At 45.6% G+C, this 12584-nt stretch overlaps 1 protein-coding gene across 2 annotated transcripts; it reads left to right on the top strand.

The window, feature by feature from the left end:
* The first annotated feature begins 1570 nt into the window (after positions 1-1570).
* HNRNPU (heterogeneous nuclear ribonucleoprotein U) lies at positions 1571-11974 on the top strand. Of its 2 annotated transcripts, none has more exons than XM_038542758.1 (14): positions 1571-2500; positions 3396-3507; positions 3592-3665; positions 5716-5855; positions 6412-6511; positions 6918-7030; positions 7376-7639; positions 7930-8049; positions 8470-8598; positions 8689-8857; positions 9095-9349; positions 9632-9816; positions 10176-10247; positions 10664-11974. In XM_038542758.1, the coding sequence occupies exons 1-14, from the start codon at positions 1810-1812 to the stop codon at positions 10715-10717; spliced, it is 2478 nt and encodes an 825-aa protein (XP_038398686.1). In that variant the 5' UTR covers positions 1571-1809; the 3' UTR covers positions 10718-11974. The 2 variants fall into 2 exon arrangements, with proteins under 2 accessions (XP_038398686.1, XP_038398687.1); XM_038542759.1 differs by having other exon boundaries at positions 1571-2443; positions 10664-11782.
* The last annotated feature ends 610 nt before the right edge of the window (positions 11975-12584 follow it).

Genomic DNA, 12584 nt, shown 5'->3' with positions numbered 1-12584 from the left:
TAAAACTATCTAAGGACACTTATAGACTCAAAGAAGCATCATCATAACTACATTTAAACTTTGATTCATGAAGGGACTAATTATCCAGTTTGTGAACCTGTAAGCCCCTGTAGCTCTCTTCCCATTCTTTGCAAAGAATTTGAAACTCCAGTTTGTGAGTTGTTTATAAGCTCCAAGGACATCGTAACCAAAGGCCAAATGAGTTTTTGGCACTATTTGGAAGTTCCTATTTTGGGTGCCTTCCCCCTCCACTGACTTTCACCGAGAATTAGCAGTACTGTACATACTCCATTAGTTAATTTCAACTGTCATTCCACAGATGTATTTCATCTTTATGACGACTGAGTGGTAAAACACATGGTTCTTGGAAGCTATGGAGAAGAAACTTGAAAAAATAAAATGCATTCAACGGTTAAATCATACTGGCCTCTGCTAGTATTGCTCCAGTTTCAAGTTAACATTCGGGGCAGCACTACTCCAGCTCCAGCACCACACAGTGGGTAGGACTGAGCTCTCTGATAGTGGGACGTTGTCTAGTCACTGTGCAGGCTTTCTTGGGGGTGTCGCATGCGCCCCTCTATCACGTATCTAAGTGCTGGCCCCCTGTGCGCAACCTCAAGAACCTAACATGCCTTTTATTTGGGAAAAGGGAAAAATCAAACTTCTAAAACACACCCAAATACACAACAGATTTCGGGAGCCGATTGTCTCTTTTTTCTTTCTTAGAAAATCCCGGCCCTTTGACTCGTCCTGAGCTCTTACTGGCTTCAGCACGACTTATGGGGGGTGTTCCTGCGGGGGGGGGGGGGGGGAGAGGCGGCGGAGGGCACGATCCGGGGGCGTGAGCTCGCGGGGGGCCGTCTGGGCGGGCGGACGTGCCCCTCCGAGGCTCGCCCCGCTCTCCCGCCCCGGGGCGGCCGGACCAGCCCTGCCATCCGGGCTGGGGAAGAGACAAAAGGGATGCTCTGTCCTCGCCCTTCCCGAGCCTAAAATCCAGGGCGCAGGGCAGGGCCTGGGAACATTCCACCAAATGCGAGACGGAAGGCACCCCCCGCGGGCAGGGCCTGCCCGTCCGTGCCGTACACATCAACACGGAAATAAGATTTCGAGGCGTTTTAAGCAGCGGGCTGGCGAGCGAGAGAAAGAGGCAGGCCCATCCAAGATGGAAGCAAGGCCGAGGGCTCGGGCGGAAGCCGCCGGGCCGGGGCCGGGGCCGGGGCCGGGGCCGCCGGGCTCTGGGTGCAGCAGCCCCGCGCCCGGGGGCCGAGAGCGAGGCGAGGGCCGCCAGCACCCAGCTCGGGAGGCCGCCCGGCTGCGGCGGATCGCTGTAACCGAAAGGCGGCCCCCCTCCTCCCCCAGCTCGGCCCCGCGGGAAGCGCACTGCGCGGCCGGCGCCGCGCTCTCGGCGGGTTGGGCGTGGGGGCGGGGAGGGCAGGGCGGGCGGGCGGGCGGGGGCGGGGGCGGGGCGCGGGGGCGGGGCCCCGCGGCGCGGGCGCGCTCCCCCCCGCAGCGGAGCTCCCGTCAGCGCAGGGGGCGGGGCGCCTATATTACGTGCGCGGCGCCGCCCCTGCGAGAGGACGTTGCGTGCTCGCTCGCGCCAGGCGAGTCTCCGCGTCTCCCTCGCGAACTCGGTGAAAGGAATTGGCGCCGTTCGACACCAGGCGGGTCCGCTCTGCAGCACGAACCCACCTCTAGCCGCAGCCGCAGCCGCCGCCCGGGCCGAGGAGCAGCCGCAGCAGCCGCCACCAGTGGCCGAGGGAGCGGAGCCGAGTTTGAGCCAGCGCCTAGCGGTGAATCGGGGCCCTCACCATGAGTTCCTCGCCTGTTAATGTAAAAAAGCTGAAGGTCTCGGAGCTGAAAGAGGAGCTCAAGAAGCGGCGCCTTTCCGACAAGGGCCTCAAGGCCGAGCTCATGGAGCGCCTCCAGGCCGCGCTGGACGACGAGGAGGCCGGGGGCCGCCCCGCCATGGAGCCCGGGAACGGCAGCCTAGACCTGGGCGGGGATTCCGCCGGGCGCTCGGGAGCAGGCCTCGAGCAGGAGGCCGCGGCCGGCGGCGACGAGGAGGAGGAGGAGGAGGAAGAGGAGGAGGAAGGGATCGCCGCCCTGGATGGCGACCAGATGGAGCTAGGAGAGGAGAACGGGGCCGCGGGGGCGGCCGACGCGGGCCCGATGGAGGAGGAGGAGGCCGCCTCGGAGGACGAGAACGGCGACGATCAGGGCTTCCAGGAAGGGGAGGATGAGCTCGGCGACGAGGAGGAAGGCGCGGGCGACGAGAACGGGCACGGGGAGCAGCAGCCTCAACCGCCGGCGACGCCGCAACAGCAGCCGCCACAGCAGCGCGGGGCCGCCAAGGAGGCCGCGGGGAAGAGCAGCGGCCCCACCTCGCTGTTCGCGGTGACGGTGGCGCCGCCCGGGGCGAGGCAGGGCCAGCAGCAGGCGGGAGGTAAGAAGAAGGCGGAAGGCGGCGGAGGCGGCGGTCGCCCCGGGGCTCCGGCGGCGGGTGAGTGCTGCGTTGTACGTTGCGCGCGGCGGGAGGCCCGCGCGGGGTGGGGACCGTGCCCCAGGCCTGCCGGAGCCCCGCGGGGGGGAGGGGGCGGGGGCCGCCGCGGGGGAGGCGGGGGGGAGGGGGCGCGGGGAATCCCGCCCGGCCGCGAGGCCTCGGCGGCCTCGGGCTCGGCGTGTGCGACGGCGGCGGCGCCTCCATTATGTGGCTGGAGGGCCGGGGGGTGGGGGTGGTAGCTGCAGCTGCCGCTGGAGGGGGAGGAGCCGCGGGCGGCGGGCGGGAGCCCGGTCGGCCCGCGGTGGCGCCGCTGCGCTGCGTGCGCGCGGTGCGGGCACATGTCTCGGGGGGGGGAGGGGAGAAGAGAGGCCCGAGGGCCCGGGGCGGGCGCGCTTTGGCGGCGCTGGGCCGCGGTATTGTGCAAGGAGCGCAGGGGCTCGGCGTGACGTCACTTCCGGCGGGAGGGGCCGGGCGGGGAGAGCGGGGCGGAAGATCAGTACAATGCGGCCGCGGGGAACGCGGGCCCGGGTGGGGGAGGGGAGGAGGGGAGGGGCGGGCGCGCGGGCCGGCGCGGCCCCTCCCCCCTTCCTGAACTCTCTCCGGGATCCACGTGGGCTCGGGGCCGGGGCCGCCCTGGGCTCCGGGAGCTTTCTCGAATCTTCGAAGAGGCTGGCAAAATTAGGAATGTCTTTAGACTGCGTCACTAGCTCCTGGCCGGTTCCAAGCTGATTGTTCTTTGAATTCGCGTTGGATTCGTCGGTTGAAATCGCTTGCAGAAAAGAACGGGGGAGTTAGGAGTATTTGCGTTCCCCAAACAGGAGGGGGGATTTTTTTTTCTTTTTCCCCGGTTGCGTCGCGGCTTGGCCCCTTATGTTAGGGGTGTTGTGTGTTATAGGAGACGGCAAAACAGAGCAGAAGGGCGGAGATAAAAAGAGAGGGGTGAAAAGACCTCGAGAAGATCATGGCCGTGGATATTTTGAGTACATTGAAGAGAACAAGTATAGCAGGTAGAGGATGCCGATCTAGTTTTACCCGTCCCCGTTCTTTCTGGGGTAGGAAAAGCTGAATCAGGAGACAATTCTGTCTTTCAGAGCCAAATCTCCTCAGCCACCTGTTGAAGAAGAAGATGAGCACTTCGATGACACAGTGGTTTGTCTTGATACTTGTAAGTGAAGCTGTTTCTTCCCTTTTCTCCCCCGGTTACTAAATGTGGCGATTTTGGTGCCAAAATGTTAGAGAACTTAAACGCAGTGTGCTGAATTTAAATGCAGAATACTTAGCGTAAACCGTTTACCTTTTTTAAAGGAGGGAGACGAAAGGTTTTATTCAGATTCTGGTAGCTAAATGTCTAATACAGCATCAATTGTGTCGTATTGATAATTTTATAGGCTCCAGCAATTTGGTGTTATTTTTTATATGATTAGAAAGTTCTCATTTATAGGAATGTAAAATTAATGGCAATTTTTGGTTTAGTTAGCTAATGGAAACTTGTAAGACAACCTGTAACTTGTCCTTTTAGGCTCCTACGATAAAGTAATTTAATTTTTTTGGTAGCATTTTATTAAGTGAGCTATTTGGGCTAGTTAAATACGTATTAATGATTTTTTCCCATTAGCACACAAGTATATTCCCTATTCTAAAAGATTGTAATATTACTTTTTCAATAACTGCTCTTTTGTTCTCAATTCCAGTTCAGTAGCTGCTGCTTTAACATAAGTTGATTTCTTCCAAAGACCTGGGGCAGCAGCAGTGGGCTATCACTGGGCTACTAGCTTTCTTCAGCAGCGAATGGTATCAATGGCAGCGCTGTAAATACTGCTACTTTACCCAGTTGGGTTGCAATTGAGTATGAGGAAGTATTGCAAACCTCTAAATGGGCCTTGGCTGTCAGATATGTAATTTTGCATAAAAATACTTTGTTCAGTATTTGATCAGAATGCACAGCTCTTTCACTTTGATAAATAGAGCTTAGAAATAATGGCTTGCTAAGTAGGTGGTCAGGTGTGAACCTGCCCCATAGATCTAGGGAGTTAAAGTTTAGATTTCCGTGTTTTCCAATACAAATTATTTTTAGCAAGATTTGTGAGAATGTAAATGTTAACTCTTGAGTTCGTATTAAATACCCTTAACAGGTAGTTGAGCTAAGGGAATCTTTTAAAAGAAAAGAAAACTGCACGTGGAAAAATCTTTGATGTGAGAGTTTTATTTTAAATAGTTCCATTGCTTTTAAATATGACTAAGTTGGAATTGGCAAGATAGTGAAGCAGTGCTTCCAGAAGTGACGCTACCGCCCAAGTAGATGGGGTTTTAGCTGATTACCTAGGAACATCAACTTAATTTGTTGCTATCTATATTGGGTTCAAACACAGTTGGTCGAATTGAAAATTCTGTCAGTATTCTTGAGAGCTAAGCTCATTTAAGGAGAATCCCAAGCTGTAGATCTAATTTCCTGTCATCAATAAAAGCATAAGAAAACGGGTTTTTAACTTGTGATGCAAACTCCAAGAAGGTGCATGCTAATGAGCCACTGACCCAAAGATAGCTAGGTTAAGGACCTTTCTTTGGGATTTGGGTAATCCTCGAAGGGATAATCCTCCGTTGTTATTGACTGACCCTCTGGCCTGGGGAAAAGGGAGCTAAAATGCTGTAATATTAACAGTGTCCGACAAGCAGGTTTGCATTTGGCTAGGTTGAGGCTGCCTTCTTCACAGTGTGAGAACTTAGGGTCTAGAGCCCCTGGTGTTTTAAAATCACAAAGCACAGGATCAACAAACAGCTCACACTCCTGTATTTAAAGTGTGTGGTCATGGCCTCCCTTCAGTTTTATTGTGGCACTGGTAAATTCTACCTGGTTCTGGCATGCTTCACTTTGATTTCCTGCTATCCTCTACTGCTTGCCTCTAAATCAAGGTAAAGAGCAGAGCAGGTATGTATCCCATGTCACATTGTCTTGATTATTTTATATACTTAGAATACACGTTAAATTTGGTGTTTTGGTTTTGTAGGCAGTTTACACTTTAGTTCATAATTTGGTGAGAGTGACTTGGTGGGTGTGGGGCCTAAAGTGAAGATCAGCAGCATGATCTGTAGAAGCAGTGTGTCCCAATGCAGCTTTAGGAAATATGCAAGAATATAATAACCAGGTTTTGTTGATGTAGCAGATATATTTGCATTGGATGTCAAAAGAAATAATATGGTATTTGATATAATTACAGATAATTGTGATCTACATTTTAAAATATCAAGAGACCGCCTCAGTGCTTCTTCCCTCACTATGGAGAGTTTTGCTTTTCTTTGGGCTGGAGGAAGGGCATCTTATGGTGTGTCAAAAGGCAAAGTCTGTTTTGAGATGAAGGTAAAAGCAGTTTTTTTTTAAGAACCTCTGAGTTACCATTTGCCTGACACTTCATAGTGTCATTGGAACTTTTTATCTTTGAAGTTTCTGTGGATTGAAAGAGACTTGGAAAAACCTTTCTTTTATGACAGTTAACTATATCTGTTACATTAGTAATTTCTATTGTAGGGTCAGCCTGTCTTTATTTAGGTTACTCTTATCAAGCACTTGAAAAGCCCATGAAGGGTTTAAAAATAATTTGATTTAAGCTTTGGGTTTCGTTCCATAGCAAAACAGGTTGAATGTATACTTTAATTGGTTTTTGAGTCAAGAATCTGTAATCTTTGAACTTTAACAGTTCTTTTAAATGTGAGTCGATCAAGGACTTGAATGTTTTCGGCTCAAGTTCCAAGCTCTTCTGTCAATTTTTAAAGTTCTTGTAAATGTAGGGGAGAGATGGTGAGGTAGAATGGGTCTCTTCCTGTTAGTAGAGAAGAATTAGCCCACAGCCCAGATGAAGTAAACAAGGGGTCAGGGGTTTATCTTCTTTGTAATCATTTATGATTTGATTTTTCAGGTTACAGAGAAGATCCCAGTAAGGCATTTATATACAAAAGATATTGACATACATGAAGTTCGGATTGGCTGGTCACTAACCACAAGTGGAATGTTGCTTGGTAAAGTTTCCATTTGAGTAGTATGTGCTCATGTGTGTTTAGGGTCTGATTTCAGTAGTTAGACTAGGAGGCTTTCTAAACCTGCCTGTTTTTAATCCGTTTTGTTATTTTAGTTGTGAATGATAACTAGCATGTATCAACTGACTTGAGGGTTTTTTTTTCTCTCCCCTTTTTGGTTACTTATTTTATGACCAGTGGTTAAAAGCCACTATCCCATGATGTGCAATTTTTAAGATAGTTATATAACCCACCTAGCTCTCAATTTTCTACATCTAGGTAAAGTGTAAGTGGAAGAATGTTAGGTTATGTACTCCTTTCTCTTGATTGTATCTTGAATATTAAAATATGTGGGTCATTGGACTGTTTTGAACAATCGATTTCATGAAAGTTAAATTTATTTTCTTAGGTGAAGAAGAATTTTCTTATGGGTATTCTCTTAAAGGAATAAAAACATGCAATTGTGAGACTGAAGATTATGGAGAGAAATTTGATGAAAATGATGTGATTACATGTTTTGCTGTAAGTCATAAGTCACCCAAATTTCTATTTTAAAAGTGAGCATTATTAATTAGAATTTTTTTTAAGTTATATCCTCTGCCTTCAATACTAACCTGTTCCCCCTGAAAACTACTTAACATGAAGTTGGCCTGAAAATCTAGTCTGTTTATGAAGGCAGCATTGTTTCTGCTTCTAGATACAAATGTTTTAGTCTTCATAAGTGTTACAAAGCTCCTAACATTTAACTTATAAATACATTTTTTATTGGATGAGCTTCATTCCTTTCAATTTTGAGTTTTGTTTTTTTTTTTTTTAAGGAAGTTTAAAGGAGGCAGATTAAAACTTAATTTTTTTCCTACTTAACAGAACTTTGAAAGTGATGAAGTAGAACTCTCCTATGCAAAGAATGGACAGGATCTTGGTGTTGCCTTCAAAATCAGTAAGGAAATTCTTGCTGGAAGGCCACTCTTCCCGCATGTTCTCTGCCACAACTGTGCAGTTGAATTTAATTTTGGTCAGAAGGAAAAGCCATATTTTCCAATACCGGAAGATTATACTTTTATCCAGAATGTCCCCTTAGAGGATCGAGTTAGAGGACCAAAGGGGCCTGAAGAGAAGAAAGATTGTGAGGTAAGTAAAATGTTTTTTCCTTAAGCATTTGAAGAATACTTTTGTTTGGCAAAAATTACACTTGGAAGTTCTGGATGATTAATCTGTTTGATTCTGCCATGATTGTTACAGCCAGTGATTTTTCTCTTAGTAGCTGTGTTCTTTATATAGTATTGAGTTTCTAAAACTTCCCTTTGCTTTTAGGGCAATGAAAATCTAAACCGGGCTCTTTTGCTTTAAAAAAAAAAAACACGTAGGGAATTCTTAGATGGCTCTGGTGATAAGTGAAATACTGTTTTTTCTTACTCTAGGTGGTTATGATGATTGGCTTGCCTGGAGCTGGGAAAACCACCTGGGTTACTAAACATGCAGCAGAAAATCCTGGTAAATACAACATTCTTGGAACAAACACCATAATGGATAAGATGATGGTAAGTAAAGTATGTATTTATTGTGTGTTCTCAGCACTTTGAAAAGACCAGAAGATACTCCAACTTTTTTGCCTGTTGCCTTTATGCATTTTGTGTTTCTGTTTTAGAGTTTGGCCAAGTTATCTTGGTTAAAGTAGGAGGATGTAAGGTAAACTGCATGTATGTGTAAGGTGAAGTGCCTTCCACTGGCTAGGCTTTATTTTTTTCTGTAAAATTTTTTGAACTACTAAGCAATTAGTAGCTAAGAAAGAACTGAATAGCAGAGGATTTTGTGACATGGTTAAGTGATTCATCATAATGATGAGGAAAGGGACTATTTAAATTTGAAAATGTCTGATTTCTGCATAGATCTAAGCTGATACTAAAAAAGCCTAAGTTTCATCCACAAGTTCAAAGGAACTTTTTTAACTTTTAAAACAGGTGGCGGGGTTTAAGAAGCAGATGGCTGATACTGGAAAATTGAACACACTGTTGCAGAGAGCTCCCCAGTGTCTTGGGAAGTTTATTGAGATTGCTGCCCGCAAGAAACGAAATTTCATTCTGGATCAGGTAAACTGTATCTTTGAGGTTGGAAAAAAAGAATGGATTGTGGGGTTTCATGTGGAGCTAATATTTGGGTTATCAAACTTTGTTTTCAAGACAAATGTGTCTGCTGCTGCCCAGAGGAGAAAAATGTGCCTGTTTGCAGGCTTCCAACGAAAAGCTGTTGTAGTTTGCCCGAAAGATGAAGACTACAAGCAAAGAACGCAGAAGAAGGCAGAAGTAGAGGGCAAAGACCTACCAGAACACGCGGTCCTCAAAATGAAAGGCATGAAATTTAGTTTTGTTACTGTGTTAAATCTTTTTTGTGTCCATGAACTACTGTCGGTTCAGATTATCTTCAATGGAAATGAACATTTTTGGTTTATTTCTGTTTTTAGGAAAAGTGTTTGTAAAGCTGAGCAGGCAGCACAGTGTGGGTTTCAAAGAATCAAAGCCACTCAGTTTAGGCTTCAAAGTTGTGGGAGTTGTGAGGTTTTAGCTAATCTGGTCTTACTCCTTGTAGGAAACTTCACGCTGCCAGAGGTAGCCGAGTGCTTTGATGAAATAACCTATGTTGAACTGCAAAAGGAGGAAGCCCAGAAACTTTTGGAGCAATACAAGGAGGAAAGCAAAAAGGCTCTCCCACCAGAAAAGAAACAGAACACTGGTTCAAAGAAGAGCAATAAAAACAAGAGTGGCAAGAACCAGTTCAACAGGGGTGGCGGCCACAGAGGCCGTGGTGGCTTCAACATGCGCGGCGGCACCTTCCGAGGAGGAGGCAAGTGTGCTTGGGCACGGGGTCCTGCAGTGGGGCTGCATCCCTGGGTAGTGCTCTCAGGGCTGGGAGCCTGGTGCTGTTAGCAGGGTTTGACCTCCCATGTCTTGACCCTTGCGCTGTACCTGCTGCCCGAGGAACTGGTTTAAAATCTTGTGATTTGATGAACGCAGGTAGGGTCTCTGATTAAATGAAGCATTGTTCTTGTTTTCAAAGTGATTTTTCTTTTAATAAAGGATTGGTCCAGAGATGCACACTGTTAAGCTAAACATCTCTTATTTGCAGCTCCTGGGAATCGTGGTGGATATAATAGGAGGGGCAACATGCCTCAGAGAGGTGGTGGCGGCGGTGGCAGTGGCGGGATTGGCTATCCATACCCTCGGGGCCCTGTGTTTCCCAGCCGAGGAGGTTATTCAAACAGAGGGAACTACAACAGAGGTGGAATGCCTAACAGAGGGAACTACAACCAGGTAATGATTGAGATTCATTTAGGCACTGATGATTTGTGTGATTTAGCCTGGAAAATTGTAGGTTTGTGTTAGCCTTAGTAAGAATTGTAAGCAACACTGTGTGTCTGTATGTGGTGACCTAAGAAAGACTAGTGAGGGTAAGATGAGGCCCACTTCATTTTGATTTTCAGGTGCACAGACTAGCGATGAGGCAGGTGATACCTTATAATTGACCCACCTGAGAACAAACCAGCAGAGGGTGCCCAGAGCTTAGTAATTGTGCTGATTGCCTCCCTCATGTACAGACCTTCTAATGAGCTGTGTCCGGAGTCCTTAAAGAAGTTTATTTTCTCTTTCCACCCCCATCCCCACTCCCCCAGAACTTCAGAGGACGAGGAAACAATCGTGGCTACAAAAATCAATCTCAGGGCTACAACCAGTGGCAGCAGGGTGTAAGTAATTTCTTATGTGCTCTGGCCATTCATTGTACTTTAAGTTCCTAAGAATCAGTCTTGAAAAACTTGTCCAGGGTTTGGAGTGTTTGTAAGTGTTACAGGGCAAGGTGTGAATATTAGGTGGTTTGCTGTAATTTAACGTTATGATAAAATATTCTTTAATACATACGTTTCTTTTTATTGCTAGCTTTAATTGTATAAACTAACCAAGTCATGATGTGTTTCCTTTTGTAATGTCTTTATTGATAATAATGGGATATTAATACTAACTAAATCTGGTTTGGTAGAAATCAGAGGTATGACAGGTATAAATTTGTTTCCAGCAATTACTCTGAATTAGATTATCATTTCCTAAAAGCAGTTTGAGTGGCTTATTGATGTTTTTTCTTTAAAAAAAAAATTTTCTCTTACAGCAATTCTGGGGTCAGAAGCCATGGAGTCAGCATTATCACCAAGGATATTATTGAATACCCAAATAAAACGAACTGATACATATTTCTCCAAAACCTTCACAAGAAGTCGACTGTTTTCTTTAGTAGGCTAACTTTTTAAACATTCCACAAGAGGAAGTGCCTGCGGGTTCCTTTTTTAGAAGCTTTGTGGGTTGATTTTTTTTCTTTTCTTTTTTGTACATTTTTAATTGCAGTTTTAAAGTGAATCGTAAGAGAACCTCAGCATTGTGCACGATAAGAGAATGTGTCAGTATTTCAGGGTTCTACATTTTATCTGTAAAATGTGACTTTTTTTTTTATCACAACAAAAGTAAAATGTTGCTTTGTACCTGGTGTCTTTTATTAAGAATTTACTCCCCCCATTTCTCACAGAGATAACAGTCGGGAGTCATTGTCACAATATAATAGAAATGTTAGCAACCAGATTCATGTAAGGACTAAGCAGTCCTCATGAATTGCATAAGACTCTGTACTGCTCATAGTACACTCCATCCTCTCTGTAGTTTGCTGAGTAGTGGAGGGGGAAAGCTTCAACAGTAGTTTCTGACAATAACTGGGAAGGCTTTTTCTTTTTTTTTTTAAATAACAATGGAATTGGCATAATTGGGAATGAAGATAAAACTTGGAACCGAGATCGAGAAGATGGAGTGTATGTAGAAGGGCTGTTAAAAATGTAAACCTTGGTTGCATTATTTGTGGAGGCTCAAACTTGTGAAGGTTCAATACCATACTTTTTCCATTTGTTCTGCATTTTGATTCTGAAAAGAAAGCTGGCTTTGCCCATTTCTTATTAAAAAAACTTGTTGTAAATCCAGTTGTCTAATGGGATCTATATGAAGTTAGCTATGTCTGTATGCCCTTCTCCCACAAAATACTGTATAACTAGTGTGCTTGTAGTAGTTAACTCCACCATCTTTGTAAGCTAATGAAATTGTGAGTCACCCATTTATATCTTAATTTTTAATCATGTCAGTTCTTGAATGGGTATCTCCTTAGCCTGCTGATTTCTTTTTCTTTCTAAAGAAAGTGGGTGGAGAAATTAATTTAGACGTTTGTTTGCAATAAAAAGAATTCATTTTACTCTCGTTTTGGGATTCTCGCCATCAAGGTTCAAAATCCCTTTATAAAACTCCCAAGAGGAGAAAACTTAAGTGTGTGCTTTCTGGACAGCTTATTCTTTACTCTGTACTTGGAACATTTAGGTTTTAAAAACTTAAATGTATACTGACAATTGAATTATGAAGTAAAGTTGAATTCTTCCCCTCCCCCCCAGATGACTTAACATTTTAATGAGGGGAAATGGTGTACTGGCTGGGAGAAGTTTACACTCAGTTTACCATCTTTACAAAATGCTAATGGCTGTCCTCAACTGAATATCTTATATGCACCTATCTAATACATGAAACGCTGGGAACCGATGCTTTTAGAAGCCATCATGCAAGCCAGTCCTTGATTTCACTACTACACAACACTGCTAACTTAACCGTAGCTATGTGATGACATTAGATCCCCTACTTGTAATTCTATTGGGTTTGCACAGAACACTTAATCTTCTAAAGGACCCTCACTGATGTGAAGTGAGGAATCAGGAGTCAAACTGTAGAACTAAAACTTGACTTCAGTCTAGTGTTTTGTTGTTTCAGGTTGCTTCTGGTAAGTTTAGGTCTGTCTATATTTGTTTGCTTAGATTTTTGTTTAAGCTATTTTAAATCAGATCTTTAACTTCTTCATACTCCTAGGAATTTTGCCACAATCTGAGCTGGAGTTGTTTTAGATGGTGGTCTAGGTTTAGTTGATAAATGTTTGGAACAAAGGCTACTCCTGTAATTACTGTAAGAATACTTAGTGGTGCCAGGTAGTGTTTTGAGGGCGGTTTTTGTTT

The sequence above is a fragment of the Canis lupus genome, chromosome 7, assembly GCF_011100685.1.
Source record: "Canis lupus familiaris isolate Mischka breed German Shepherd chromosome 7, alternate assembly UU_Cfam_GSD_1.0, whole genome shotgun sequence".
Classification (NCBI taxonomy): domain Eukaryota; kingdom Metazoa; phylum Chordata; class Mammalia; order Carnivora; family Canidae; genus Canis; species Canis lupus.
The sequence above is the reverse complement of the archived record's forward strand: the minus strand, read 5'-3'. Positions and strand labels throughout refer to the sequence as shown.

Excerpts from the sequence above, each read along its gene's own strand:
- HNRNPU (XM_038542758.1), top strand. The coding sequence starts at position 1,810 with ATGAGTTCCTCGCCTGTTAATGTAAAAAAGCTGAAGGTCTCGGAGCTG. Across the intron at positions 8,858-9,094 it reads CGCGGTCCTCAAAATGAAAG|GAAACTTCACGCTGCCAGAG; the intron begins GCATGAAATTTA and ends TACTCCTTGTAG. Across the intron at positions 9,817-10,175 it reads ACAGAGGGAACTACAACCAG|AACTTCAGAGGACGAGGAAA; the intron begins GTAATGATTGAG and ends CCACTCCCCCAG.